Source organism: Thamnophis elegans, chromosome 5 (assembly GCF_009769535.1).
Source record: "Thamnophis elegans isolate rThaEle1 chromosome 5, rThaEle1.pri, whole genome shotgun sequence".
Classification (NCBI taxonomy): Eukaryota; Metazoa; Chordata; class Lepidosauria; order Squamata; family Colubridae; genus Thamnophis; species Thamnophis elegans.
In genome coordinates, this window is record NC_045545.1 from 56,621,554 (window position 1) to 56,649,178 (window position 27,625).

Here is a 27,625-nt window from a genome sequence, read left to right on the forward strand (position 1 = left end):
CCCACCCCCACCTCCCGCAGTCGTCACAGAAGGATACCATGGTCGATGGTATCGAAAGCCGCCGAGAGGTCAAGGAGAACCAGGATGGAGGCATGGCCTCCATCTCTGGCTCTCCAGAGATCATCGGTCAATGCGACCAAAGCGGTTTCTGTGCTGTAACCAGGTCTGAAGCCCGACTGGAAGGGGTCCAGATAACTGGCTTCCTCCAAGGACCGTTGAAGCTGGAAGGCCACCACCTTGTCAACAACCTTCCCCACAAAGGGGAGGTTGGCGACTGGACGGTAATTGTTGAGAACAGCTGGATCCAATGATGTCTTCTTCAGGAGGGGTCTCACCACCGCCGCTTTACGTGCGGCAGGGAAGTGCCCCTCCCGAAGAGAGGCAGTAACAACCGCCTGGATCCAGCCTCGTGTCACCTCGCTGCTGTTGGCAACCAGCCAGGAGGGACACGGGTCCAGTACACAGGTGGAGGCACTCACAGCTCTCATGGCCTTGTCCACGTCCCCAGGGGTAACATCCTTCTATTTATCATCTACATTAAGCCACTGGGTGAGGTGATATGATGATGGGGGGAATCAGGTATTATCAGTATGGTGATAATATTCAATTATACATCTCCATTCTGGGCTGACCAAGTGATGCTCTCAAGATTCTTTCTTAGTATCTGAAAGCTGTAGGAGTCTGGTTGGGGAGATTTATGCTTAGCAATACTGGACCATCCCTACCACCCAGGAACTAAGTTCTAAATGGTTTAGTAGTGTCTCAGATGGTGCCATGGTTAGGAGATCCTCCTAGGCTCCTGCCCCTATTTGGAAACTGATAGCAGCTCTGGCTAGCATGATATTGCTCAGATCCATATTGTGCATACCTCAGTATGCCGTGAAATATCCCAACTTCTTAAGCTATCCTAGCTTCTTCTGTGCTTCCAGGTACAAATCAGAATGAACCACTATTACCACTTATAAAGCTTTTTATGATGCAGGGCTTGGTTGTGCATGTAAACTGCCTGTCTGTAGGTATGAACCAAAGTGGCACAGTGGTAAGAGTGCAGTATTGCAGGCTACTTCAGCTGACTGCTAGCTGCAGTTCAGCAGTTCAAATCTCACCGACTCAATGTTAACTCAGCCTTCCATCCTTCCGAGGAGGGTAAAATGAGACCCATATTGTTGGGGGGGGGGAGGCAATATGCTGACTCTGTAAACCACTTAGAGAGTGTTGTAAAAGCACCACGAAGCAGTATATAAGTCTAAGTGCTATTGCTATTTTGGAATCTGTAAATGGTTCCTTAATACTGATCTTTGAGTAGGGAAGAAAACACAACTGCCACTCGGAATGCCACCCAGATGCAGAGTGAAATTATACTAGACTCAATAACTGCAAGCTTGGGGAAGCTCAAAAATTCTTGTCATGCAGCACATACCCACTATTTGAATACTGACCTTTCTACCCAGCTTTTATAGCTGGGTATATCCTTGGCATACAGCAGCTTATTGGAGGGGGAATCTTTGCCCAGTCGATGCTCTGAGGTGGAACATGAATCCATAAAAGTCTGAGCTACAACTGAGAGGCAGGCATCGGTGATACTTCCCTTGTGGATATCAAAGACGAACTGTGGATTTTTAATTACATTCACCCAGAAGCGAAGAGGAAGACTGTGTGACATAAATATGCATTAAGATTTTTTTAAAAAAATAGCAACATATTCCTACAATCATAGCTTTCCTTTTTTCTTTTCACAAAAATGTTAAATAAGAATGGTAATAGTAATAATAGCAGAAATGAGGAATATAGTACTGTACATTCCAATAATGTAGCACTGTATTATTAATGGTACTTGGCAACCAAGATGAATTAATTATATTTAGCATTATATTCCAGCAAAGATGGATATCCTCTTCCTAAATACTAAAATCAAAATACAGAATTATGAAGTAACTATTGTATTTGAATGTATTGAACTATTTGACTTATTTAGGTTGGAGATCTAGCCAAAGAGGGAAGTCTTTCTTTTGATTTAGATAATCCATTTTCCCCTCAAACATTTTGTTCTATTCTTGCTTTCCATTTCTTTTAGTTTTAATGCAGTAATGAGCATCTTCAATGTATATTCATTAAAACTCTCTTCTCATGGATTTACAATAGTGTATTCCACCCTAAATATTATCTGTAACGATCTTTTCTTCCTATTCCTTTTATTCTTCAGATGGAAAACATCACTAGATGCCACTGTTTGCCTCTTTTTCCCATAAATACCAATATTATGTACAGAGGTGAGAAAAAAGTCCAAATCTCTATGTAATATAAAATCCACAATAACTAGAAACAGAAAAAGAACCATAATATGAACAAGGTAACACATTTTTATTTCCATTTTCTAGAGTTGGAGGCTAAGGGAACCCAACATTATCAAAGAATAGAATGTTGTAAAGTTAGCTTGAAATATGAATAAAAAACCTAAATAGAATACCATTGATTTTCTCTGTAACCTGTCTCACAAAAACAACAAAAAACATACAAACATTTTAACTGACCATAATCAACAGCAAAGACCCAAAAATATCTTTTTCTTCTTTTGATTCCTCTATATTGTTGATAGGTAACAATACTGAAGACCTAGGCACCAGAAAATTGAGGAAATGCTATTTTCTGGGGCTCGTGATGCCTTGATTGCTGTTTTTGCAGCATTCTAGGCATGACATGTAGAAGAGTTAGTCTAGGTCAGTAAGAAAATGCAAAAGGTGCTAAAATCAATTGCTGGCATTTCCAATTAGACTATGTTGCAGCTGATGTGAAAAATCTCTGCTTTATACTCTGGACAGCAGCTGCAAGTCAGAATATAAAGTCTGGGGCTAAATAAGCAAACTGACTAATCTCATATAAATATACCCCTCTTTCCCCTCTTTCTGATTTTCTGAGATTTTGGGTATCTTTACTGTTGATAGTTGTCAGAGCTTCATGCTACTAATACTAACATATAAAGAAAGCCTGAATGAGCAAACTACATCAATGTTCGGTGTTATTTCAAGAACAAAGTGCAGTAATCCAATCTTCAATGTACCAGTGTGAAAAAGGACCCTCCCCATTAAATTCAGTAACTGGTTGAAGTACCTGAAATCATATAAGCACTTTCTGAATTGTGATAAATCTCTCACATCACAATGGTCTGGAGATCTCTAATTTGGGGGTGCTTTTGTACTTTAGGACTTGAGCAATTGTTCAAATGCTGAGGCAAGAAAGATCCCCCAAATTAGGAGACCACCATATCCATGCTTGACAATTGATATGAAATACTTATTGTGGAGCATACTGTTTGATTTATTATGTATCTTGTTAGCTCCAAAGTTTCAGTTATCTACCTATAAAATATCTCTATGGAAGTCTGGAAGTAGATTCTTTGTTCTTTGGAGGAAATTTGACATAAGCACCAAAGTTTGTAAGGAGAAATAGGTTTTGCCTTACTAATTCTGCAATGAATCTCATTTTTGGGGAATAAATACTGAGGCAGCAGAGACCTGCAGATCTCTGGATCTTGTTTTTTTTAATGAGTTTAATGAAATGTTTGTCATAGAATAATCTCTCCTGGGAGGATTCTGCATTGTTCCAAATCTTCGTTGTCTCAGGAGATTTCTTAACTATGGTTTAGTATAGCGTTGATAATGCTTTGTTGATCTTTTCCACTTTGATAAGCATACGTGACATTTTTACAGAGGTCTCCAGAAATTTATTTTGAACAGGGCATGATGTATCTTTAGAATCAGCATGATGAAAATATCCCTGTGATGTCTGTAAGATGTACATAAGGGAATATCACTCAACTCAGAGTTGACTGTTTAATGAAGTACTCCCACAATTGGCCCCACGTAGCTCTTTAACTGAATTTACTGAACAAGACCGCAATTATTTGTTCACATTGTCATGGATGTTTTTGTTTATGAAAGAAATGATTCAAGTACGAAACATGCTTCATTATTGTCTATTAAACTCCTCTTAATTACTTAAAATAACATTCAATGGCAAAGACACAGCTGAGTATAGAGGTTTTCATTCTAACTCTTTTTTGCTGATCCATCAGCTGGTGGCAGGTAAGAGAATATGAGTAACTCAAGGGTAAAGAAACATAAGAACCTTTTCGATAGTAATTTGAGAGTTGATATGAGTAACTCAAGGGTAAAGAAACATAAGAACCTTTTCGATAGTAATTTGAGAGTTGAGGTGTTGTCTGTGTCCAGTTTTTCATCATAAATTGGTCTTGAGAAAAAAAGGGATATTCCTATTTTTTTTTATTTGTAGAATTTATATCCTATATTATGCTGTTGTATTTACAACATGAAAAACTTCAAAATAATTTCCCTTTTTAAATAGATTGTTTAGACCAGATACTGTTAGGAGCACAGAATCAGGACCATCTGTTAAATTGTAGCAAATAAGATTTATTCAAGCTTATAAACAAGAATTTAATCGTCTAAAGTTCAACTCTAAATTGGTACCAGATAAGGGTCAATGAAATTCAGGAGAGGTTGGACTTGAACCATTTGTGGGAACATAATGACCCTAACATGATGACACATTTAATTCAACCCTCCAGCTCTGCCTGCTCTTTTCCTGCATGTATGGACTTAACTCTATGTTTATAGAAAGATATTTTTGGTTCTGGCTTTCCTTTGTATTGAAGTGAGCCAATCCATTATATGAATCTGAGAGTTAGAAAATATGTAGTAACACCATATGTACCATGTTTGTGGTGTATTTCATTAAGACTATAAATGGAAAAGTATCTTACTATCCTAATACTGACTGAAGGCAGAATTCTTTTTAATGTGTGCATGGCCAGATGCAGTACTGGAAAACAATCATAACATTCTTTGAAGAGCTTTCCCATAATCCATCTGGTACATTGGCACCTGTCCATTTGTACAATGAAGTCTTAGGCTGCTTATTTTGTTAGGGTTTGGCCATGCTTTTCTATCCAAACAGCAAAGAACAACTTTTTGAAGAGATGTTAGAAATTAGTCTTTTAAAATCAGGCATTGGCAAGCAAAACTGAACCACAATTCACCTTTTCAGTAGCAAAATAAACAACCTGTTTCTTATTGCTTTCTCTCAAGTATATGTCAAGACATCTAAACTCAATAAAATAGAAAACCACATTCTAGTCAGATGAACTGTTGTGTACCCAATGCTGGCTAAATTCTTCACTATTCAAACTTATTGGTTGTGTTTCTTCAGCAGTGTGTAATTCCCCCAAAAATGTTATACTTGTTCTCATTCCACGTTAGCTCTTCTTGACCTTCAGTTGCTAGCAAAACACCTTATTCTCTATGGGACTTCAATCTGTTATTATTTTGTCCATCCAGTGGTAGTACAGAAAAAAACAATGTTTTGCAGGAAAAATATGAGAGAACACAATCTATTTTTGGAAAGAGTAAATTCTGTTGTACAGGGGCAAACGGTTGCTGATAGAAAAGAAATGCAGGCAGAACATTTTTTTTTCAGTTACCACTTGCTCAAGGCTGCTGAAAAGGACAAAGGTGCCTACTCTTGTCCCTACCTTACAAAACTGCTTTAAATTAACCAGATTTCCAATATAGCAAATGTAACGTTTATCTTTAAGCACTTTGAATGCAGAAAGGCCTCAACTTTCACTGGTGAATCTCAGAGTTATAATTTCTCAATAAAATTGGTAATTCATAAATATGAGGAGCTGAATATAAAAGATACAGAATGGCCATATGTGTGTTAATGCAACTTAAAGTATTGTTTAACCATATATTTTCAATTACTTATAACAATTTCATGTTAACAGAAAATATGAATCTATCTATCTATCTATCTATCTATCTATCTATCTATCTATCTATCTATCTATCTATCTATCTAATCTATCTATCTATCTGATCTATCTATCTATCTATCTATCTATCTATCTATCTATCTACCTACCTACCTACCTACCTACCTACCTACCTACCTACCTACCTACCTACCTATCTATCTATCTATCTATCTATCTATCTATCTATCTATCAGTAATTTGGAAACAAAGCTATTAATTTCTTAGGTTTAACCGCAGGCATTTCCAATTAAAGGAAAGCTTATACTTATAAATAGTTGACATTAATACTACTGAAAATGAGTTATTACTTTTCTTAAGTCCAGTATTTCAACAGGATTTAAAATTAATGAATTTGGTTTGGATCCTACTCAAAGCATCTTAGTTTAAATTGCTGACAAAGATAGTTATCCAATTATCTGATTCATACTGCAACAACTGTATGAATCTATATAGTCACCATTCAAAATAAAAAAAAAACATGCTTGGTTGAAACTAACATACTTCCTTTTCTAGTCCAGATTATTTTTCATCAGATACACATAGAAGCTGACAAGGATTGGGGAATTCTCCATATTAAAGGTCTCTATAATCTGGCAGCCATGGAGATAGTGAGGAAATCTATGTTCATCAGTACCACTTGTTAGCTCTAAATGTCCTTTTATTGAGGATTCCAACATTTTATCTTAAAATGCATTCCCTAAAGCTTCTGCAAAATTGTTTTCAGCTCCTTGCAGCAGAGAATTTAGCTTTGGCAGACCAGATGATTAGAGGGTTTTGAAACCAGAGGGGATTTGCATGTGTAGTTTATACACATAGGCACATATTGCCATTTTTATGAGTTTCTTCTCTATGCACAGTCAATTTCTAACCCAGGGCACTATAAATCCTAAAGTAACAGCCAGGATAAAGATACAAAAGCAACAATTATTTTAAAAATACAGACTATAAATTGCTGCTTGGAAGTTATATTTAGCTGGAGCTCAAATTTATATACAATATCTTTCCTAGATATCCTCAGAAAACATTTGGGAAATAGATTCTAAATAATCTCTCTCTCTCTCTCTCTCTCTCTCTCTCTCTCTCTCTCTCTCTCTCTCTCTCTCTCTCTCTCTCTCTTCCCCTCTCTCTCTCTCTCTCTCTCTCTCTCTCTCTCTCTCTCTCTCTCACCTCTCACACAGACAGACAGACAGACAGACAGACAGACAGACAGACAGACAGAGAGCTATTCAATTGAAAGCTGATACAAGTAGCCACAACTCTCTGGGGTCTGCTTCTTTAGTTATTGCATTTCGAATGGCACCTTGTAAATTCTACTTTGCTCAAATGCTAGAAACAAAGCATTACACAAAAGAAGATATGCTATCTCAATTACTTTTAAGGCTTTGAGGATTTGAAAACACAAAGATCATACTAAGGAGAGCTTTTTGATTCATCTGACTGAAAACTGGTTGTCTTTGATGCAAACAATGAAAGCCCTGAGATAATCAGGAGCAATTTGTTAATCTGGTCTCTTCCCCTTGCACCTCAGAAGGCTTGTAAAAAGGATAGCTTATGAAATTCATAGAAATTTAGTGGAATTCTACTTACAATACATGGGTAAATCACATAAATGCTGCAGGTTTTTTTTTTTTTTACAGTTATTCCTATCCTGTCTAATGCTTCTTTTCACTAATCAGGTTAATGAAAAAACAGTTTTTTCCTCTTCTGACCTATTCCATTGTTTAAGTAATAAAGATTACATTTATGACTCTGAAAGTACATTATTCAATCACGTCTAGATGTGATAACACTTTCACTTAATGGAATAATTAATATGTACAGAATAATTAATGAGAAACTGGGATAAATCAGTCACAAGTCTCAGTCTGAAAATAAATGGTTATGCAGCAAGAGACTTTGAGTCAAATTATTCTATACTTCCTTATTACAAATCTTGTACATTCTCCGAAGCCTTAGATTTATCACTGTCAAGAACAAAGGAGTCATGAAGGTCACTTAGTTAGGGTCATTTGCTTAGAGGACCAATATGGGTGTCCTATGGAATATATAGAGAATTTCAGAACTGTGACTCTGAGACTGTCTGCTTTGTATTTAAAAGCCATTAATAATTGAATTATTATCCCCTTTCCAGACTACTTGCTGACTAAAATTGCCATTGTTGTATCAAATGAGGCAAGCCCATCATCACTTTAGACCAGTAGAAGTCAATCAGATTTTGACATTAGGATGCTGGGTTGTGGTCATACAAGTATTATATTGAATGGCAAAAATGAAATATATACCCAATATCCAAGTGATATTTTATATATATTTAGTAGCATGGATTATGAGATGTAATGTAACATAAAATGCAGTATATGTTTTTCACGCTATTTTTAAAAATTGATCATGCATGTAAAATAAACTTGCTATACTCAAAGTTGGCACAATACTGTCTAGATACAATTTGTGTTATTGTCTGGAGAAAGCAGATGGTGCTAAACTGTATACTGACTACCTAGAAAATAACAAAGAAAAAAAGAACAATAAAAGTGTCAGAAACTGCCTGGCTGGAAACAGAACTGGATACAATAAAAATCTTTCTCTTTTTAAAAGTAATTGAACATAAAACATGGAATAAAGATTTTTCAATAAAGAAACTTATTTTTATTTTTGCATGAGAGAGCCTTTGAAGATCTGTGATAATATTTGTCTGAAAAACTTCCAACTATGTTATAACACAAAAATGTCTAAGCTATAATTCTATGAACATAATATTCTCTTGAATTAAATATCTAGTATATGGAATGTGGCAACTGAATAACATAAATATATTCTCCATGCTCTTATTTTATCTGCTATTGTAACATTGGAAAAGTAAATATATGGATTGAAGATCTAATTACACTTAGTATATATGAATGGATTACTTATAAATATAGACTTGGTATGGATAAATGTAAGGGAATATGGGAATAATTTATGCAAAGTACAATTAGTTAAAAACATGTTATCTATATAAATGTATTAGAAACACCCATATACTTGATTAAGGTTTGTATTTGGTAATTATGTATAGAACTGTAACCAGTTAGTGTTCTAATACCAGTTTGTACTCCATAGCTTAATTTTTCTGTTGTATTTTTTCACTTATTTTTAAAGCACTTATATTTTTATAATATATCTTGTCTTGTAGAGAAAAAACAAAAGTGTATGATATTATCAAGAGAGTAAAAGAATTGAAATAGAAGTCCAAAAAGGTGCTTTTTCAAGAGGCAACTGGACTTTCTGGTTTTTCTTTGAAGATGTTTTGCTTTCATCCAAGAAGTTACTTCAGCTCTGACTGGATGGTGTGAAATGGAAGAATTTATACTCCTTGCAAACAGCTGATTATTTACCTTATTTTAGAGAGTCATTGAGGCCACCTGGAGGCTTATCTGTGTCATCAGGGTCACCTGAGTAGTGTCTCAACGACTCTCTAAAAGAATGCAAATGACCAGCTGTCTTCTAAGAGTATAAATCCTTCCATTTCTCACCATTCAGTCAGAGCTGAAGAAGCTTCTTGAATGAGAAGCAAAACTTCTTCAAACAAAAACCAGAAAGTCCTGTTGTCTCTTGAAAAAGCATCTTTGGGACAACCATGACCTGGATGACCAAGAATCTCCAAAATTAAATAGAAATGGCCTGGTCACATAGCAAGAAGAACTGATGGCAGGTGGACCAAGGTAGTCAAGAATGGATCCCATTTGATAAAAAGTGTCCCTGAAAGAGACCTAAAACAAGATGAATTGATGACATCAGCAAGTATTGTGGGCTCAGTTGACAAAAGAAAGCTCAGGACTATATTGGTTGGTAGAGGCCTTCTTTTTGCACTGGATAGACAAGGGTTAAAATGATGATGATGATACACACACAAACACACATTATGGTCTTTTAGATTTCATACATTTACCCTTATTTATATAGATATGATATGATGCTACTGTACAAAAGTACAGAAACCATAAGTAAGCAAAACTGTGTCCCTCTTACCAATTGCTCTTCCAGGTATGCCTCACATCAGTGTCATGGATGCCATGCTTATCTGCTTGCTCATCTAGGAAATCAAACATATATTTGATAGCCAGTGGGAGAGCGCTGCCTCGATGCACAGTACTGAACAAAGTCTCGAACAGGTCATCCACAAACTTTTGCAGTGTACCCTGATGGAAGTAGAGACCAAAGTATGGGTATTATGTCATAAGTCATCAGCTGGTGCAAAGTTGCCCCCCATTAATTTATATCCCTGGATGTGAGATGTAGCAAATTAACACATTACAGTATGTGATTATTATTTTTTGTGGGGGAGAGAATTATTGCCTATGTAAAATAAGATAGTATCATGTTAGGAATGAAGACAGTTTAGGGAAAACAACAAAACCCTTTGTCTGCATTATTTAGATTTTACCAAACATTCACTTGGATGGGTTTATAATTGTTTTATAATTATAATAATAATTGCTATATATAATAATTCTTATATGTATATAAGCATTACATCATTATAATTGCTTTGCTTAAACATTGTTTTATTATTAATATACAATAAGACAAAATCAGCATGACAATATATGGCTAATGTTTACCAAAAGGAGATACAGGATCTAAGATTTGGAATTACCTTTGTAGCTAGCAGCCGTGTCAAATAGATCTCTGATACCATCTTACTTCCCCGATCTCCTTCCTTCTGGTCACCATGGTCATGGTTTTTGACTAAATGCCAGACTTTCACTCCACTCTCTAGGTCAGGAGTAATCATGGGTGCCCTTGAACGAAGACTATCTGGGCTACCTGTGTACCGAAATGTGGAATCTGGGGAGAATGAAAAAAGAAGTTAGGAAGGGACAAAAGAAAACAGACATAGATATATTTTGGGGTTTGGTGTAGCTCTCTAACAGTGAATACAACTTCAGTTTATAAGGAAATAAATGACTATAAAATTCCAATGTTTTCAAAAGCCAATTCTATATTTAGAACATTTTTGGTTGAAATATTTTTCAATGTTATGTATTTAATCTGCTAATTGCAGTCATTCTTGATTCATTGAACAAGGCTTACTCTCCACAGAAAACAAAAAGTTTGCTGATCATCTTGGCTTCTATACTGAAAATATGTAGTAGATGACTCAATTTTCAAGGCATATTATCAGAAATACCTTGCTATGTGAAAAAAAATCCTGGCTGTCAAATGCACATTACATCTGTTCGATATTTTTTTTGTCCATTTTCAAGCAAATGCTTTTTTCATGATGACCAACTTAATCTAGTTTCTTCTATTTTTATACTTGGTGACAGTCAAATTAAGGGGCTCCCCTTACATTAATATGAGAATGAGTGAATTATTACTTTTTTTCTCCAATGCTTCAACTCCGATTCAAAATATGAATATTCCTGTGGCTGTAATTAAAAGATGAAAGCACTGAATCATTCTATTTCAAAATGAAACTCTGTGCCAAAAAGTGATGAAAATGTAGACAGTAAATGCACACCTTTGCTTGATGTCATTTGTGTAACCAGAAGTGCCTGGTCAATATCAATATTCATAACAATTAGGTAGACACAGGTTGCACGCTAATACTCTTTAACCTTTAACTTTGAACAGTCAAATATAAATTTTGCTTTACAACTAATGTGTATCCTCAAAAGAAAAATCTTTGCCTGCTTAGTTTTACATTATAGGCATCTAATTTAGAAAATTTTGTCTTTGATGCCTTTTGAAGAAATGCTTTACAGGGCATTTTTTTCTACTTGCAAAAATTGCCAGCCATATGGTGCCATAATTTTTCCAGCCAGAAAAACAAAACAAAAATTGCTTTTACTAAAAATATAAAGATACAAATGGACAAAATGACCAAATATAAATTCTCAAATTCCATACTAAATTCAATTGCATTTTTTCCCAATAATTATATTTCCCTGTAAGAAAAGAAAAGAAAAGATTCAAAAAGATCTAAATTGACTAGAACCGGGGACTAAAATGAATAAAATGGAATTTAACAGGAATAAATATACAGTTCTGCATTTTGGAGAGGAAAAAGCAGGGCACAAATACAAAAGCAGATGACTGGCATGGCTTCCATACATGTGAAAAACAACAACTGATGTCCTTGCTGAGCATGTCAAATATGAGTCATTAGTCTGAGTTAGGTACTAAAAAGTCAAACATTGTTTGAGAAAGCATCAATAAGAAATGCAGATATTGGAATTACAGATAGTCCTCAACTTCTGACCATAACGGAGCCCAAAATTTCTGTTGTTAAGCAAGACATTTGATAAGTGAGTTTTGCCCCATTTTACAACCTTTCTTTCCAGAATTGTTAGGTGAATTACTGCAGTTGTTAGTTAGTAATAAGGTTGTTGAGCAGATCTGGAAAGTCCTCATTGACTTTGCTTGTCAGAAGGTCACAAAGGTGATCACATCACTCCAGAATACTGCAACTGTGATAAATATGAACCATTGAACCATGAACCATTGGCCAAACATCTGAATTTTGATCATATGACCATGGGATGCTGCAACAGTTGTAAGTGTGAAAAATGGTCATAAGTCACTATTTTCAATGCCACAGTAACTTAAAATGGTCACTATTGTTGTAGGTCAAGGACTATCTGTAATTATTCCACTCATATCTGCCTTTGTCCTATCACATTTGGAATACTGTGTCCAGTTTTGAACACCATATTTCTGAAGTAATCAGTAAACAGTAATAAATCGGAACAATTTCAGAGGAGAATAGCAGGATTTGGGGAGTTTGGAAAACCTATGAAGGCTTTCTAAAGGAAAATATTTAATCTACAGAAGATATAACTGAGGTGAAATGCAATAGCAATTTTAAACATTTTAAGAGTTCACACATAGAAAGAAATGTAACAGAGGGCAGGATCAGAACCAAATGGTTGGAACTATAAGAAGATTCAGGCTATATATCAGGAGGAACTGACTGACTACTTGAGCTGTGAAATAGTCCTCCCCAGTTATTTTTGAATAAGGAAAAAATAATATCTCTATGTACTTAATACGTTGACTGTCTGATAATGACAATTTCAGGAGAAATTGCTTCAGATCAGTGATTCTGATACATGCACAGGTGATGTCAGTGGGGGTATTTCCATTATTAATACAGCCAAGTTTATAATTCAGATAAGAGATACAAGCAACTAGTATTTGTGAAGAGTTCCATGTATGCACTGTTGTTAACATAATGTTTCAGACTAAGCTCAGTGTTTAAAAAAATGGTTCCCTGTATATTTATAAAGATATGCTTCAAAAGCTTCCAATAAAAACTGTAATAAAACTACTAGCCACTTGACACTGGGTGCAATGATCAGATTAGGCCATTAATTTGAGAGTCATGTAATTAGAACCTTTATGTTTACATCATGCAACTTTCAATCTTACCATATCTGCTAATTGAGGTCCGTGATATGCTGGCAGAAGCAGGAATATTATAAGAAGAAGTCTGTTTAGGAACAAGGGCAACTACAGAGCGATCAGAGACCTGGTAGAGGGGGAAAAAGGCCTGTAAGCAGACGGAATATTGCAAGGAAATGCAGTACTAAAACATATTCATACTCTACTGTGAGCTGAAAATGATGAAAGTTATAAATCTCATAATGAAGTGTTGGCAGGAACATATGGGATGCCATGAAGTGTCAGAAGACTAAGGAAAATGAAGGGTATATTTCCCTCCTGGCCTGTTTTGTCCCTGAAGAAAAGAACTGAGATATGAAAAGACATATTGAAGGCATTCTCTGTCATTTTGATTTAAGATTATGTTTGATCCAATAAAAACAGAGATTCCCAAGCATTGTAGCAACCCAATTAAAGCAATAACAGACTGGGAATAAAGTAGCTATAATAATGTTATGGATCATAAAAAAATCCTATTAAATCATTTTTTTAGTTTTTATGAACTTTAAAAGTTTGATTTATAAAGGAACAAGTAATAAAATCATCTTTCATTATCTTAAATGACCACTCCTACAACTACCCCCCCACAAAAGGGTGGTTAGAGATAAATCTGGAAAAATCAAATTATAAATGCATATTAATATTTATAATAAGATTTTGTTAAAGCAAAATGGCAATATTTATACCTATAAGACTCAGAAAGCTTTTAACTAATTCTTCATTAGCAAACCTTTATTTACCTTAATTATATATTAATAATCTCTCAGTGTAAATATGTTGCAGAAAATAAAATGGAAAAGTTTGGCTGAAATTGGGTGCTTATTTATTCAAGCTATTCATTAGGCAACAAAGTTATTAACAAAGCACAATTTATCAATCTGCTCTAGTAATTTTACACATAGAAATAAATCTGTATGTTCATTTCTTGAAGTCAATAACACAGGGATGAGAAATCTCCCTTTTACACAAGAACAGTAGTTTTTATGAAAAAAAGATGTTATTTTTAATGAGAAATATTTATGACATGTATTTGAATGTGATACAAATATCTACTAGAGATGAAAATTGGTTTTTAGGATTTGAATCTTCATGTAATTTGTATGGATATGATAGCTGGTTTTTGTACTTATTTAGTTTATAACTTCACCATCTATCAAAATTAACCTTCAGGAGGCTAGAATTGGAGGCCAAAACACCCAAATGGCATTGGATTGCTTGTCCTTGGTCTTTCAAAAGCTTTTTATAACTTTGCTCTCTCTAGGTAACATATTAGTTCCCAACAAAGATCAATCTGTGAGGTTTTGGAGATTTCCTGGGGATTCCTTTGCTATAAGGACTAATACCGGTAGCTATTAGCTATTGGTAACAAACAAAAAAGCGACTTCTAAACCTCCTTGTTTTTATGGTTGTGATTATGGTTGATTTAAAGTTGGAATAATCCAAAAGAAATTAATTGACACCAATATTGGGATTTTTCAAGATTTCCTTCTAGAATTAAATTTGGGAGAAATTTCAAATAGATTTGCATGTTGGAATGAGCTGTTCTAATTTACATTCCCTAAAGTTATATATGAGAATAGATGTGCTATAAAATAATATACAAAATACTTAGAGAAATTGTATGTTGAAATATATGCACATGTTCATTTTAATGTGTTAAACAAATAAATAAAAAACCTAAGCAGGCTCCTCACAAGAAAAGAGATTTGTAAAATTATTGCCATTCCACTTATAGTGTTGTTATACACTATATAAATAAAATATAGTTCTAATTTTCTGGTGGAGTCAGTTATCTGAACTGGTTTGTCTAATGGTCTGTCACAGGGCAAAAGAAGAAATCTGCTATTTGTATATTTTGTGTAGCTTGGTGGGGTTGCATGGACTTTTCTGGTTTAAGCATGCATATAATATATAGTAAAGATCCAAAAGCCCCACAAAGTGTGAATCTATTTTGGCCATTATTGGTTATCATAGTATTTTTAGAATGAGCTACAACTAGCAATGGAACAAAAATGAATATAACACACTTTTAATCACAGTTCTGTCTTAAACTGTATACTTGGTCTTTGTAAGAAAAAAAAAACCTTGGTTCCAAATAATCGCCATACTGAAGTTCCAGGGTGACTGTTAATTACAGTAAGAAAGATAATATTGGCTCAGGATTATATAACAAACATCGCTATTTATTATTTCTACTCAGAAGTCTAACTCATTTTTTTAAAAATCACTAATAACTTGCAACTAGTATGTGTTAAAGTGTCACTTTAATAAAATTTCTATTCAAGAAAAGCTAGGTGCTCCCTGCAGCTTAAACAACTTTGAGTTGAGCTGATAAATGATATGTTAAGAATAGATTGTGCACATTTAGTAGCAAATTATTTCTTTTTCATTCTCATGAAATGGAAACAGCTATTACTGTCAGCTGGGGCAACTGTCTGATTAATGTAAAGGGCAAATCAGGAGCACAGGAAAATACTAGCAACTCTGCAATACATGCTCTAGGCAACTAGTACTAAAGAGAAGTTAGTATGCCTTAGTCCAGCATTTTGCTTCTCACCGCAGCCAACTATAGTCTTCTGGTATGCTCTCAAAGGGCAGATGGGGGCGTATCTATCTTCTGCCATTGTGTGAAATTTGGAGGCATGATGTCCCTGGTCTAGAGATAACCTTGATTTTTTCAAGATTTTAGGAAGCTGAAATCTACAAATTTATCCAATCCTACCGTACAGCCATCTGAGGTTAGTGGCCATCATCACGTATTGCACTCATAAATTCCAGAATTAATTATGCAGTGCATGAAGAGAGATTTTATTTTATCTGTTCTTAATCTCCTATCAATCAGTATTATTGGATGACCTCTGGTTCTACTGATTTGAGTGGGAGAAAATGTCACTCTGCCCACTCTCTCCATAGCATGTTTTATACCTCTTAACCCTGTTCCCCTGAAGTCATTTCCCCCCAATCCCTTTCCTTCAAGCTTTCCCCTTAAGGAAAAGGTTTTCCATCATTTTAGTTGCATTTTCTGCACTTTTTAAAGCTCTATTAACTAGAATCGAAGATAGTATTATAGAGCTGAGAGTGACATAAATGCATTACAATGTTGGCAGTTTTATTTTCAATAATTTCCTAATGTCCCTCAGCACAGAGGCTATCTTTTCAAAATCATCACCCACAAGGCTGACATTTCCATTGAATTACCCACTAGAGCTCCAGAATGGTATAATATTTAAGGTGTTTAATTATCCTCCCCACAGAAAATCATTGGCTGACTTTGGGCTAGTGATAGTATTTCTTAGTGCAGTTCTACATCGCAAGTAAAATGAAAGGAGATTCTCATGTAAAAAAATTGCTCATTTATTACACTCTTTGTAAAAGGTCCTTTTACAGGCAGGTCCTTTTATCCCATGACATCAGTTTACTTTATTCATAGCTTTGGAAGAGGAACATGTCAAAGACTCTTTGAAAGCTCTAGTATAAAACATCAACGGGCTACTGCTATCAATGTGCCAGGTGACATTCTCAGAAAACTTTGAAACATTGGTCAGACAAGTGTTACATTTTGTGAATTTTCCTTCAGCAAGGCATATTCTATTAAATGCTAGTGTTCTTTACTCTTTTTAAAATTAATTTTACTAATTTACCTAAGAAGAAACATTAAAATAAACAAACTCAAGACTTCCTAGGACTCATTTTAAAACTCAATATTACATTACAACTTCCTGTTCTTAGTGCAGATCTTAACTAGGTGGTTTTCAGTTTGTTGTAGCATGGCCAGCTGTTTCCAACATCTAGTTCTTTCCTAAAACTTCAAATATTCCAGTTAGTGATGAGCTCACCTTATTACAGCAAGGGTTAAATCTACTTTCTGAGTTCTATGTATTCTTTGCCTAACCAGTACCTGCAATTGTAAATTCATTGCATTCTTCTGTTATACTATTCTTGCCTGCACATGTTATTTGCATGTGTAAAAACAGTGAATCCTTGGGGAAATGCATTTATCAAACAATGAATTTCTAGGATTACAAAGGTGACTAGGAGTCGAATAAGAATCTGACTCAATTAGAGTCAGTATAAATAAACTTGATGTGACATCAAGAATTTCTGGGCCCTCACATATCCTTGCACAAAAATAGCTAAGAAAGAAATAGGAAAGATACTTAAATCTTAAGTGGAGGTTAAATCTTATTTAACTTGGTTCAATATACTGTTAGCAAAGATGGTTAAAGATTGCACTGGATTTTCATAAGTGCTTTTTTATAACAATAGAGTGATTTGCTTCCTTGTATTTATAGTAAGTTGACAATGCATAAGAACAATTCACTCTATTCAATGAAACAGATTTGGCAATGTTGATTTTAAAAATGTATAATTGAATGCAATGCCCTTTTCATATTATTTATTTAAAATCAGTATGACTATTACATATGCATGCATGAGAACGGGAATGGCTGCCGAGCCTCGTTGCTCCGATTGCTACAAGACAGAAAAAGACCAGTTCTGGCGGCCAGGACCCCTGATATGGTAATTGAGGGGTTCCTGTGGGGCGCCAATGTTCGGGCTGTCCAGGGAGGTGGCTGTTTGAGGAGGGGGCTGCCTCTGAGCGGCTCCAAAATGGAGTTATCTCCTCCGGCGTGGTTTCCCTCGTCGGCCCTTTGGAACAGCTGGGAAGCGGCGGCGGCGGCGGCTCTGTGCGAGAGGCGGCGGCTTCGGCCCCGCTGCTTTGAGAGGCGCCGAACTTTTTCGCTGATTAGGCAGCACCGAGGGGTTGGTTTGCACCCCAAAGAGGGGGTGGGGAGCCCAGGAGAGATGCTTAGACCGGACTGGAAGACAGAGGAACTAGTTTCCTGTCCCCACCGCAGCTTTGCTAACTCCCCCCCCCTGCATCCTGGTGTGGCGTTTTTCTTCCACCCCGCCGCTGTTCCTGCGGGGCTTCACATTGCCGGACTATTTGCCTGCTGGGACTGGGACTGGAACTTTAGAAACTCAACGACAGGCCCTCGGTGGCAGCCAGTACCATCAACTGCTACCACTGCCTCAGGAGTGCTGTGCTGACCAGTATTATTGCCTTTTACTGAGTCACCTTACATCAGGCACCATTACTCCGGAGAGGCAGCGTATTAGGAGCGTGGACTCCCCCCAGTGGCCACTACTGGTGCCTTTTTTACTTCTTTGTCATTGCTGTGTCATCCTTACCATCTTCTTAATTGGCACTTATCCACCCAGCCTACAACTGCAGCCTTCAGAGTTCAACATCTACGAACAAACTATACCGGCTCAATCAGCATTACCTCATGCTGCCTTAGTGACATCACTCCGGCCATCCACACCCTACATTCTGCTACACATTTGGCAACCCGGATCCAACATCTTTGGCAATCCTTTTAACCATCTGGACTTTTGGGACTTTTCGACCTTACCAGAGGGGGGGAAACGCCACTCTCCCCCCCCCCCTGTATACCCTCAATGGATTGGAGCTGGGCTCTCAACTATTTTATTAACTATTTTATCAACTAACTGCCATAGGAAGGGAGAGGAGTGGAGTACCTCTCCCCCTCCCCCCTTCTCACTTTGTTCCATCTTAGACCGCGCAACTTAGTCTCCACATTTTATGAGTGAGGTGTGAATGATGTGACTGTTGTTGTATGTGCCCACTTTTAACTCCTATCATTGTTGTATTCTCTCTGTGTTTTTTAAATTGTTAGTGGGGAGTGAATGGTGTTGTGATTATGTATGTCTGAATAGGCTGGGGCCTTACCCAGGCACCCTCTATACTGAGTGCTCTGCAGAGGTACTAGAGGGGCCTGGGTCAATCCCAGCCGCAGAATGCTTGTTTCAGAGGACCTGCCGGAGCACGCAGGGGTTATGGGGGTGGATAGGGGGACCACGGACACGGGAGTGGGCCGGAGCATTACGGTCTTAACAGGGAGGGGCAGATATGGCGGGGACTTTAGGGCAGGCCATTACCGGGGAAGGAGGGCTTGCTACGTCACAGAGATCCCTCCTTCCGGCCCTATGAGTCCCACTCCAAGGCCAGGTGGTATGAGTAATCAGGACCCTGGCCTCAGGCTGCTGTCGCTAAATGCCAGGTCTGTAGTTCATAAAGCTCCTCTTGTTCGGGACTTAATTTTAGATGAGAGGGCAGACCTGGCATGTATTACTGACACCTGGCTGGGCCCGGAGGGAGGAGTCCCCCTCGTAGAGATGTGCCCAGAGGGTTTTCAGGTGCTCCATCAGCCGAGAGCTAAGGAAAGGGCTGGGGGTGTGGCCATTGTTATCCGAGAGTCTCTAGCACCTCGTAGGATCCCTGCTCCGGAGCTTGTCGGGTGTGAGTCCCTGCTGGTGAAGTTGGACCTCAAGGGTCAAGTGGGTCTGCTGCTAACGTACCTGCCTCCTAACTGCATTGCAGCAGCCCTCCCCTCGCTCCTCGAGTCGATAGCCGAGCTGGCAGTTGAGTTCCCCAGACTTATGGTTCTGGGGGATTTCAATTTGCCTTCGCTCGGTGAACACTCTGATGGAGCGCAGGAGTTCATGGCTTCCATGACAACCATGGGCTTGACCCAAGTAATCCGAGGACCAACCCACTCAGCGGGTCACACGCTTGACCTCGTATTCCTCTCGGAGCAGTGGAATTGTGATCTTGGTCTGAGGGGTAGCGAGATCTTGCCCCTGTCATGGTCAGACCACTACCTATTGAGGCTTGACTTTCGGAGACCAAACCCCCACTGTAGGGAGGAGGAACCGACCAGGTGGTTCCGCCCCAGGCGACTTATGGACCCTTTGGGGTTCCAGACGGAGCTTGGGGTTATTCCTGATACTCTCGCCCGCAGTCCGGTTGCTGGTTGCTGCCTGGAATTTGGCAGCGACGAAGTCTCTTAACCGGATTGCGCCTCTACGGCCGCTCCGAGGCAGTGGATCCCGGAGGGTTCCTTGGTTTACTGAGGAACTCCGGGAGATGAAGCGCCAAAGGAGACGCCTAGAGCACTTATGGAGGTCCAGTAAATCCAAATCGAACCGAGCATTTTTGACAACCTACACCAGAGATTACGTTCGGGCAATTAGGACGGCTAAGAGAACACATATTGCCTCTCTGGTTGCGTCTGAGGAGTCGCGCCCAGCCGCCCTGTTTAGGATAACCCGTTCCCTCCTAAATAGGAGGGATACGGGCGATCCGCTGCAGGGCAGGGCTGAGGACTACGTCCAATTCCTCGCAGACAAGGTTGCTCGGTTCCGGGCGGACCTGGACTCCAATCCTGCAGAACCAGCCGAGGCACTAAGGGATGATCTGGTAAGCCATCGCTGGATTGAGTTTCAAGCTGTTACCCCTGAGGATGTGGACAAGGCGATGAGAGCTGTAGGTGCCTCCACATGTGTGCTGGACCCGTGCCCCTCCTGGCTGGTTGTAAACAGCAGTGAGGTGACACGAGGCTGGATCCAGGCGGTTGTTACTGCCTCTCTACGGGAGGGGGTCTTTCCCCCCGCTTTAAAGGCGGCGGTGGTGAGACCCCTCCTGAAGAAACCATCCTTGGATCCAGCTGTTTTAAATAACTATCGTCCAGTCTCCAACCTCCCCTTTGTGGGGAAGGTTGTTGAGAAGGTGGTGGCCTTTCAGCTCCAGCGGTCCTTGGAGGAAGCCAGTTATCTCGATCCATTCCAGTCTGGCTTCAGACATGGCTGCAGCACAGAAACCGCTTTGGTCGCGTTGACCGATGATCTTTGGAGAGCCAGGGATGGAGGCCACGCCTCCATCCTGGTGCTCCTTGACCTCTCGGCGGCTTTCGATACCATCGACCATGGTATCCTTCTGCGACAACTGCAGGAGGTGGGGGTGGGAGGCGCTGTTTTACAGTGGTTCTCCTCTTACCTCTCGGACAGGTCGCAGTCGGTGTTAGTTGGGGAGCAGAGATCGAACCCTAGGCCCCTAACGTATGGGGTGCCGCAGGGTTCGGTCCTGTCCCCCCTTCTTTTCAACATCTACATGAAACTGCTGGGTGAGATCATTCGACGGCACAGGATAAAATACCATCAATATGCGGACGATACTCAGTTGTATCTGTCCACCCCGTGCCAACTCAACGAAGCGATGGATGTGATGAGCCAGGGTCTGGAGGCTGTTAAAGACTGGATGGGGGTCAACAAGCTTGTGCTCAATCCAGAAAAGACCGAGTGGCTGCTGTGTTTCCCTCCCGCGAATTGGCCAAGTGTTCCATCTCTCAGGCTGGGGGGTCAAATTATACCCCCTTCAGACAGGGTTCGCAACTTGGGAGTCCTCCTGGACCCACAGCTGACCTTCAAACATCATTTGTCAGCTGTGACCAGGGGGGCATTTGCCCAGGTTCGCCTGGTACACCAGTTGCGTCCCTACCTGAACCGGGAGGCCCTCACAACAGTCACTCGTGCCCTTGTGACCTCTAGGCTGGAATACTGCAATGTGCTCTACATGGGGCTGCCCTTGAAGAGCATTCGGCGACTTCAGCTAGTCCAGAATGCGGCCGCGCGAGCGATTGTGGGTGCACCTCGCTTCACCCACGTAACACCTATCCTCCGCGAGCTGCACTGGCTACCTGTTGATCTCCGGGTGCGCTTCAAGGTGCTACTTATCACCTATAAAGCCCTTCATGGTAGTGGGCCTGGGTACTTGAGAGACCGCCTACTGCCAATTACCTCCACTAGACCGATACGATCGCATCGATTAGGCCTCCTCCGAATTCCATCTTCCAGCCAGTGCAGACTGGCAACTACCCGGAGGAGAGCCTTCTCGGTGGCTGCTCCGACCCTTTGGAACGAACTCCCCATGGAGATTCGGACCCTCACCACCCTCCAGTCCTTCCGCGCCGCTTTAAAGATCTGGCTGTCCCGGCTGGCCTGGGGTTAAGATTGTAGCCCCACCCGAACTGTGTGACTGTTGTGCTCTTTTTTAACATGTTGTATTGTCTACTGTTTGTCTCCCCCCCCCCTTTTTGAATTGTGAGCCGCCCTGAGTCCCCCCAGGGAAAAGGGCGGCATACAAATAAAGGAAACTAAACTAAACTAATTACTTAACTTCTGTGTAGACATGGATAATATGTTTTTCTATTTAAAGAGGGTTGACAACTTACTTGCTGACCTTGAAAATGCAACTTTTATGCCACATAGTACGTAGGTGAATGGCAAGAGATGAATAGGGATTTTAGAAGTCCAGAGCACTAGGACAAGTAGAATAAAATAGTTTGGGGAATGAATAGGAATATTGTAATTGGGACAAATTTAATTTCACAATGGCTTTAGATTTTTCTAAAATTATACTTTTGTCCTACGTAGATGCAGACAAGGTTCTTTATAGAAGAGAATTGTGCCTTCTTTCCCCATGTCCATGTATTGAGCATAGATGTCAACAGAAAGAAAGACTATATTCAGAATCTGTGCAAGGGTCCAAATCAGAGGAAGTCTACATATAGAAGTCTCTATCTCAGTTTCTAAAAAATGTATTCATGCTTAACTTCCAGGCCCATTAAGTAGACTAGACTAGGATATCAACACCAGAGGGAGGCTGAAACTACTTTAATAAGACTGGCTATACCAACAAAATATATTTCAGAACCTTGAAAACCTGATTTTGCCATCTTATGATGAGAGAATCAGGGAAGCATCTGCTTGAGATACAGTATTTCCAAACTATATACATATGCTAGGGGCTTAAAAATAATGTTTAGACCCCTTTTGTCCAGTCAACAGATCCAGTGTACCTGTATCAAGGTCATCTTTCTTACTCTGTACCTACAATCATTGTGTTTGGAATCAAAAGCAAACAATTTCAGAAGGAGGGTCAAGAAGACAATTTTATTCTTTGATAAGTTTATTAGGATTCTTTAATGTTGGATCATGTAAAGGTCAAGAGGGGTTGTGCTGTAGGTTAAAAGTGGCCAAATAACATTTCAGATGTTCAAATTCAATTAATTTATCTGGCAATTGAGATGTATTTTCTTTCATTCATGTGAGTGTTTTTTCTTATAGCAGATGGATATCTTTGTTGAATAAGAGCTAAATTGAAAACATACATAACTTGACCTAGGGCCTATGCATAGTTATGAGATTAACTAATATTTCATTAAGGACCGAATTGTAAGTAAATTGTTCCACTTTGAGGACACTGTAAAATGTCCAGAAGAATCAACAGATGCATAGTATTTAGATTCAAGCAGAACTAATAGTTTTCTGGGTATGATCTCATATACAACCAGACTTGACAAAAATCACATATCCTCCTTATACTGAGTTCTTAATGTGGTTGAGCAACAATCAATCTCCCACTCATTTTTATCCTTAAAAGAGTTAATAAATAGGAGACTAAATGAATATGAATAAAAGGTTTACTCATAAAAACAACATAATTAGGATTTGTAGGGGGGGCATATCTACTCTTTGGAATATTGTCCATCATGTTGACTACAGAAGTACTCCAGACCTCAGCAAACAGATAGGACTGGCTGATATTGATATTGAGAATTGGCAACATATCATCACTAATACCTTTGGAGGCCATAGTTATTGCTTGTTTAATCAGAAAGTAAAAATGTGTACACTATATTGCATATGGGACTACATCCAAAATGAAAGGTGAAAGTCACAAATTTTCACAATATGGAGATAGTGTCATATAAAACTAGCACCCCTTCCTAAAAGCAGCTTTCTAGGTGGCTTTGTAGAAAATCATTTGCACATGCACATGCTTGATAGCCTGAGATGTTTATTTTGACTGTTGCTTTTTCTTATGGAACTACCCACCTCAGGGAAAAGAATAGTCCATAATACTGTCACTATGGCAAGGAAGACTTGTCAGAGTAGTTTCCTAGCAAATGAGACCTGCATTATAACTTCTCTGCCAGATATGATAGAACAGGCAGATCTAATTAAGGAAAGGTTCCTCAGATAATCCAACCCCATGCCATGAGAGCCCCTGATTTAGCCACAAGCCCAACTGGTACACTACCCAAAGCTGTTCAAGGGCCCTTATAGACATTACTGCAGCAGCCATGATGGGTTGTGAATATAGGAGGACTCCCAGATTGCACATGGAGTCCATTTGGGGCAGTGTAGCTCTCCCCAGTACCAAAGATACCATAGTCCTACAATTAATACCTCCAAACTCAAAGCCACTCAGTCTTGCCAGGGTTCTGCTAAAACCTGAGATTTCCCATCTAGAACCTCATAGCTTCCAGGGACTGGGTACAACAGTATTGCTTAATTTTGCCATGGACATGGAAATATTTTTTTAAAAGGCATACTGGTGACCTGATAAATATACTGATCAGGCCATTGCAATAATGGACTCATATAGATGCTGAATAGAAGAGTACTGAACCCTCAGCAGGTGGCTGATATCACATCCTAAGGACTTTAGCCACTTCCTTAGGCCAGCAAGCTCAATCCAGTCCTACATTAATGGGCAAGATTCCTTCCAGGCCTCTCTATCATATCTGCAACTAGGCTGGTGTCCAGTTCTGAGGAAAAAAAATCTGAACAACTGTGTACAATATGTACAGAACAAATTCTTCCACATGCCCATGCAAGAAGTTCTCTGAGCTGAAAGCCAGGGTCTCTGAAGGCCCACTGACAGGATACTGCTATTGAAATCAGAGAAATGGACTACAAATATGGTATAAAACATCAGTATTGTGTTACACGCTCATTGCCTTTTTAGCTCATCTGCACATACTGTCTGTCTTAGGAACACAGCTGGCATTTTTAATTTACTCAATTTACAGGTCTGCTTGTTTCAGTGAGATGTGCATCAGTACAGTTTCCCTTTTAATATGTGAACATGCTGAACCATTCAGATTTATCATCTAAATATGCCTCTCACTGGCTGTCTTATTAGAAAAGATGCTGAGAAATTAGGTTTCAGGTATTCCCCCTCCCCCTTGGTCCACTCAACTGATTTCCGTGGTCTGCATGCTAGGTTTTATCTGCCTACCTGATAATGAATCAATGTGTTTAACCGCTTCCAGTCACCCTCAATCTTGGTTGTGATGTCTTCATCCTGAAGTACCACACGTGCTATTCGGCCTTGGCGCCATTCTATAGAAAGAGTAACAACAGACTCGCAAATCAAATCAGATGCCTAGAAATCTTATTGTGGGAATGGGAATCTCAAAATGCTTATCTTTCATAAAGAAATAAAATAAAATAAATAAGGAATGACATTCAACAGCTGTTAACTCCTTCACAAATTCAGTTGATGTTTGCTGGTTTCAACAGATGGGATTGAGGAGACTGACCCCAATATTTCAGAGTGCATTGCAGACAATCTGTTGTATTCTCCCATCTATACTAAAAACCTTCTGACAGATCTTAGAGAATTAGGCAGCATCAGAGTAGTCAAATGTATATACATTAATTACATTCCTTACAGCTAACTCTACTCTTGTTACGTATACTGTACATTAAACACACAATCAAAATCATGTATTATGGGCATGAGAGGGAACCTCTGAACTTTTCAAATACAAAATAAATAAACTTTACAATTTATTCTTTTTTCCCCAAGTAAAAATCCTTCTTTATCTAGGCTTATTTTTGTATATATATATATAAAATGAGATGGATCAGATGACAAAGCTGGGGATTAGCCCTTTCCAATTGCTTCCAATCCACACTAAGACCTTATATGTTTAATTTAGAATAATATGAGGATTGGCTGTACCCTATGCAATTATCCTCTTATGTAGCTTAAATCTGAATCAGTCCAAAATTGATATATTTTGTGAATAGTGAAGGAAGAAAAAACAAAGACCATCTTCACAGTAAACAGGATGTATATCTACATTGGACCAGCAATCTTAACCCAATAAGGTCAGCTACACTTCTTGTCATATATAGACTACTTTTCCTATATATAAAATATAAATAAATACAATAATACTGTAACCAAATTCATAGTTCTATATGCAGGCGATTTCTTATGATTTTCTGAGTTCCTTAAATATTATGACCCCTTCACAGACAGAACACAAACTCATATATTTCTCTCTGCTATCACAAAACAAAGAGATTCCTACCCAAGTCCATGTCAACAGCTCGAGGCCTTTGGGAATATGGAACATTTTTATATACTGCATCAAGAATTTTCTCCTTGACTTGTGTGATAGTATCACAGTTAAGCACCTTCACGGGAATCTCGGGACTATTTTCATTATCAGGATTCACACAGTTCAAGATCTATAAAAGCAAAATAATTAGAATGGGAAACTAAACTTGGAAAAGTTAGGGAGAAACCATCACCATTTAATCATAGTAATGATTAGAAATAAGCTGGAAATATTTTACTGTACATAGCTCCAACAAGAAAATCTAGAGTGTTACATTAGTGTTACTTAAATTGGGAAAATAATTGCTTATATCACATTAAAAAAGATGATGTGGAAATAGAATGAATAAACTTCATTGGATTTGCAAAATATATGCATAGAAATAGACTGCCATTGGGTTGCCTGTGTATTTTCCCAAATAAGAATAAAATTATATGAAGTGTAATACATAATACTTTGGGAAGTTAATTTCATCTTTTCAGTTATACATAGAAACAGCAAATAGAATTATGAAAATGCCTTGACAATTAGGAATGTTGGGTTTCACTATTGAAATTAAGCGGCCTTATAGTGTAAAGGCTTGGTTTTATTTATGGATATCCTCAGTAAAACATTCCTTCTCACTTGTTCTAAGGAAGTCTCTCTGTTTTGATGTTTTAAATTGCCATGTATATTTCCTCATGAGAAAGCTCCACTATCAGAGAATATTGGAGGCATCATGTAGATTTTTGGCTTAATACATATCAGGAAATCAACCCTTGCTATATTTCACATGATGATCAACAGGTGATGCTATCATAAGCTGTTTAGAGAAGACACCCACTCACTAGTGTTTTGTACTCGATCTGCTGCCTGATCAGCTTGTCCTCACTGAGGGAATAACGTGCTTCCCCTGTAATAGCATCAATTGGGCCTTTCTCCATCTGTTGCTTGATGGCACAGTACAACATGAAGAGTGGTTCTCCAGCACATTCCTGGTTGGTAAGGAAGAAAAGATAATTTACACATCAATAAAGAAATAATTTGTTCAAGAAAAGCTAAATGTCAACATTGTTATACTTTAGTTTATTTATCAAGCCACAATTTGCTTTTTTTTTGGTCCAAATACAATATGGTTTAAAAATAATATGCTAATTTTGGTAGCATTTAGCAAAAAAAGAGGGAAGAGAAAGGAAGGATGGATTTTTTAAAAATCTTATCATTTATTCTACTACTCATTTATTTAAGTAGTCTTATGTAACTAAGCCTATCTTATTGTTCAGTTCTGTGAGCAAGCGCTTGAGGAACAGCAAGTCAATAC

At 38.4% G+C, this 27,625-nt stretch overlaps 1 protein-coding gene across 2 annotated transcripts in view; it reads right to left on the reverse strand.

Annotated features, from left to right (window-relative positions):
* The window catches only part of PLXNA2 (plexin A2), a 443,424-nt gene that overhangs the window by 9,452 nt on the left and 406,347 nt on the right, over positions 1 to 27,625 (reverse strand). For both annotated transcript variants that reach the window (XM_032217579.1, XM_032217580.1), the window contains 7 exons: positions 27,153 to 27,299; positions 26,296 to 26,455; positions 25,212 to 25,315; positions 13,250 to 13,349; positions 10,473 to 10,663; positions 9,845 to 10,014; positions 1,440 to 1,652 (listed from right to left, as the gene is read on the reverse strand). In XM_032217579.1, the coding sequence (XP_032073470.1) occupies positions 1,440 to 1,652; positions 9,845 to 10,014; positions 10,473 to 10,663; positions 13,250 to 13,349; positions 25,212 to 25,315; positions 26,296 to 26,455; positions 27,153 to 27,299 (1,085 nt within the window). The remainder of the gene's footprint in view (positions 1 to 1,439; positions 1,653 to 9,844; positions 10,015 to 10,472; positions 10,664 to 13,249; positions 13,350 to 25,211; positions 25,316 to 26,295; positions 26,456 to 27,152; positions 27,300 to 27,625) is intronic.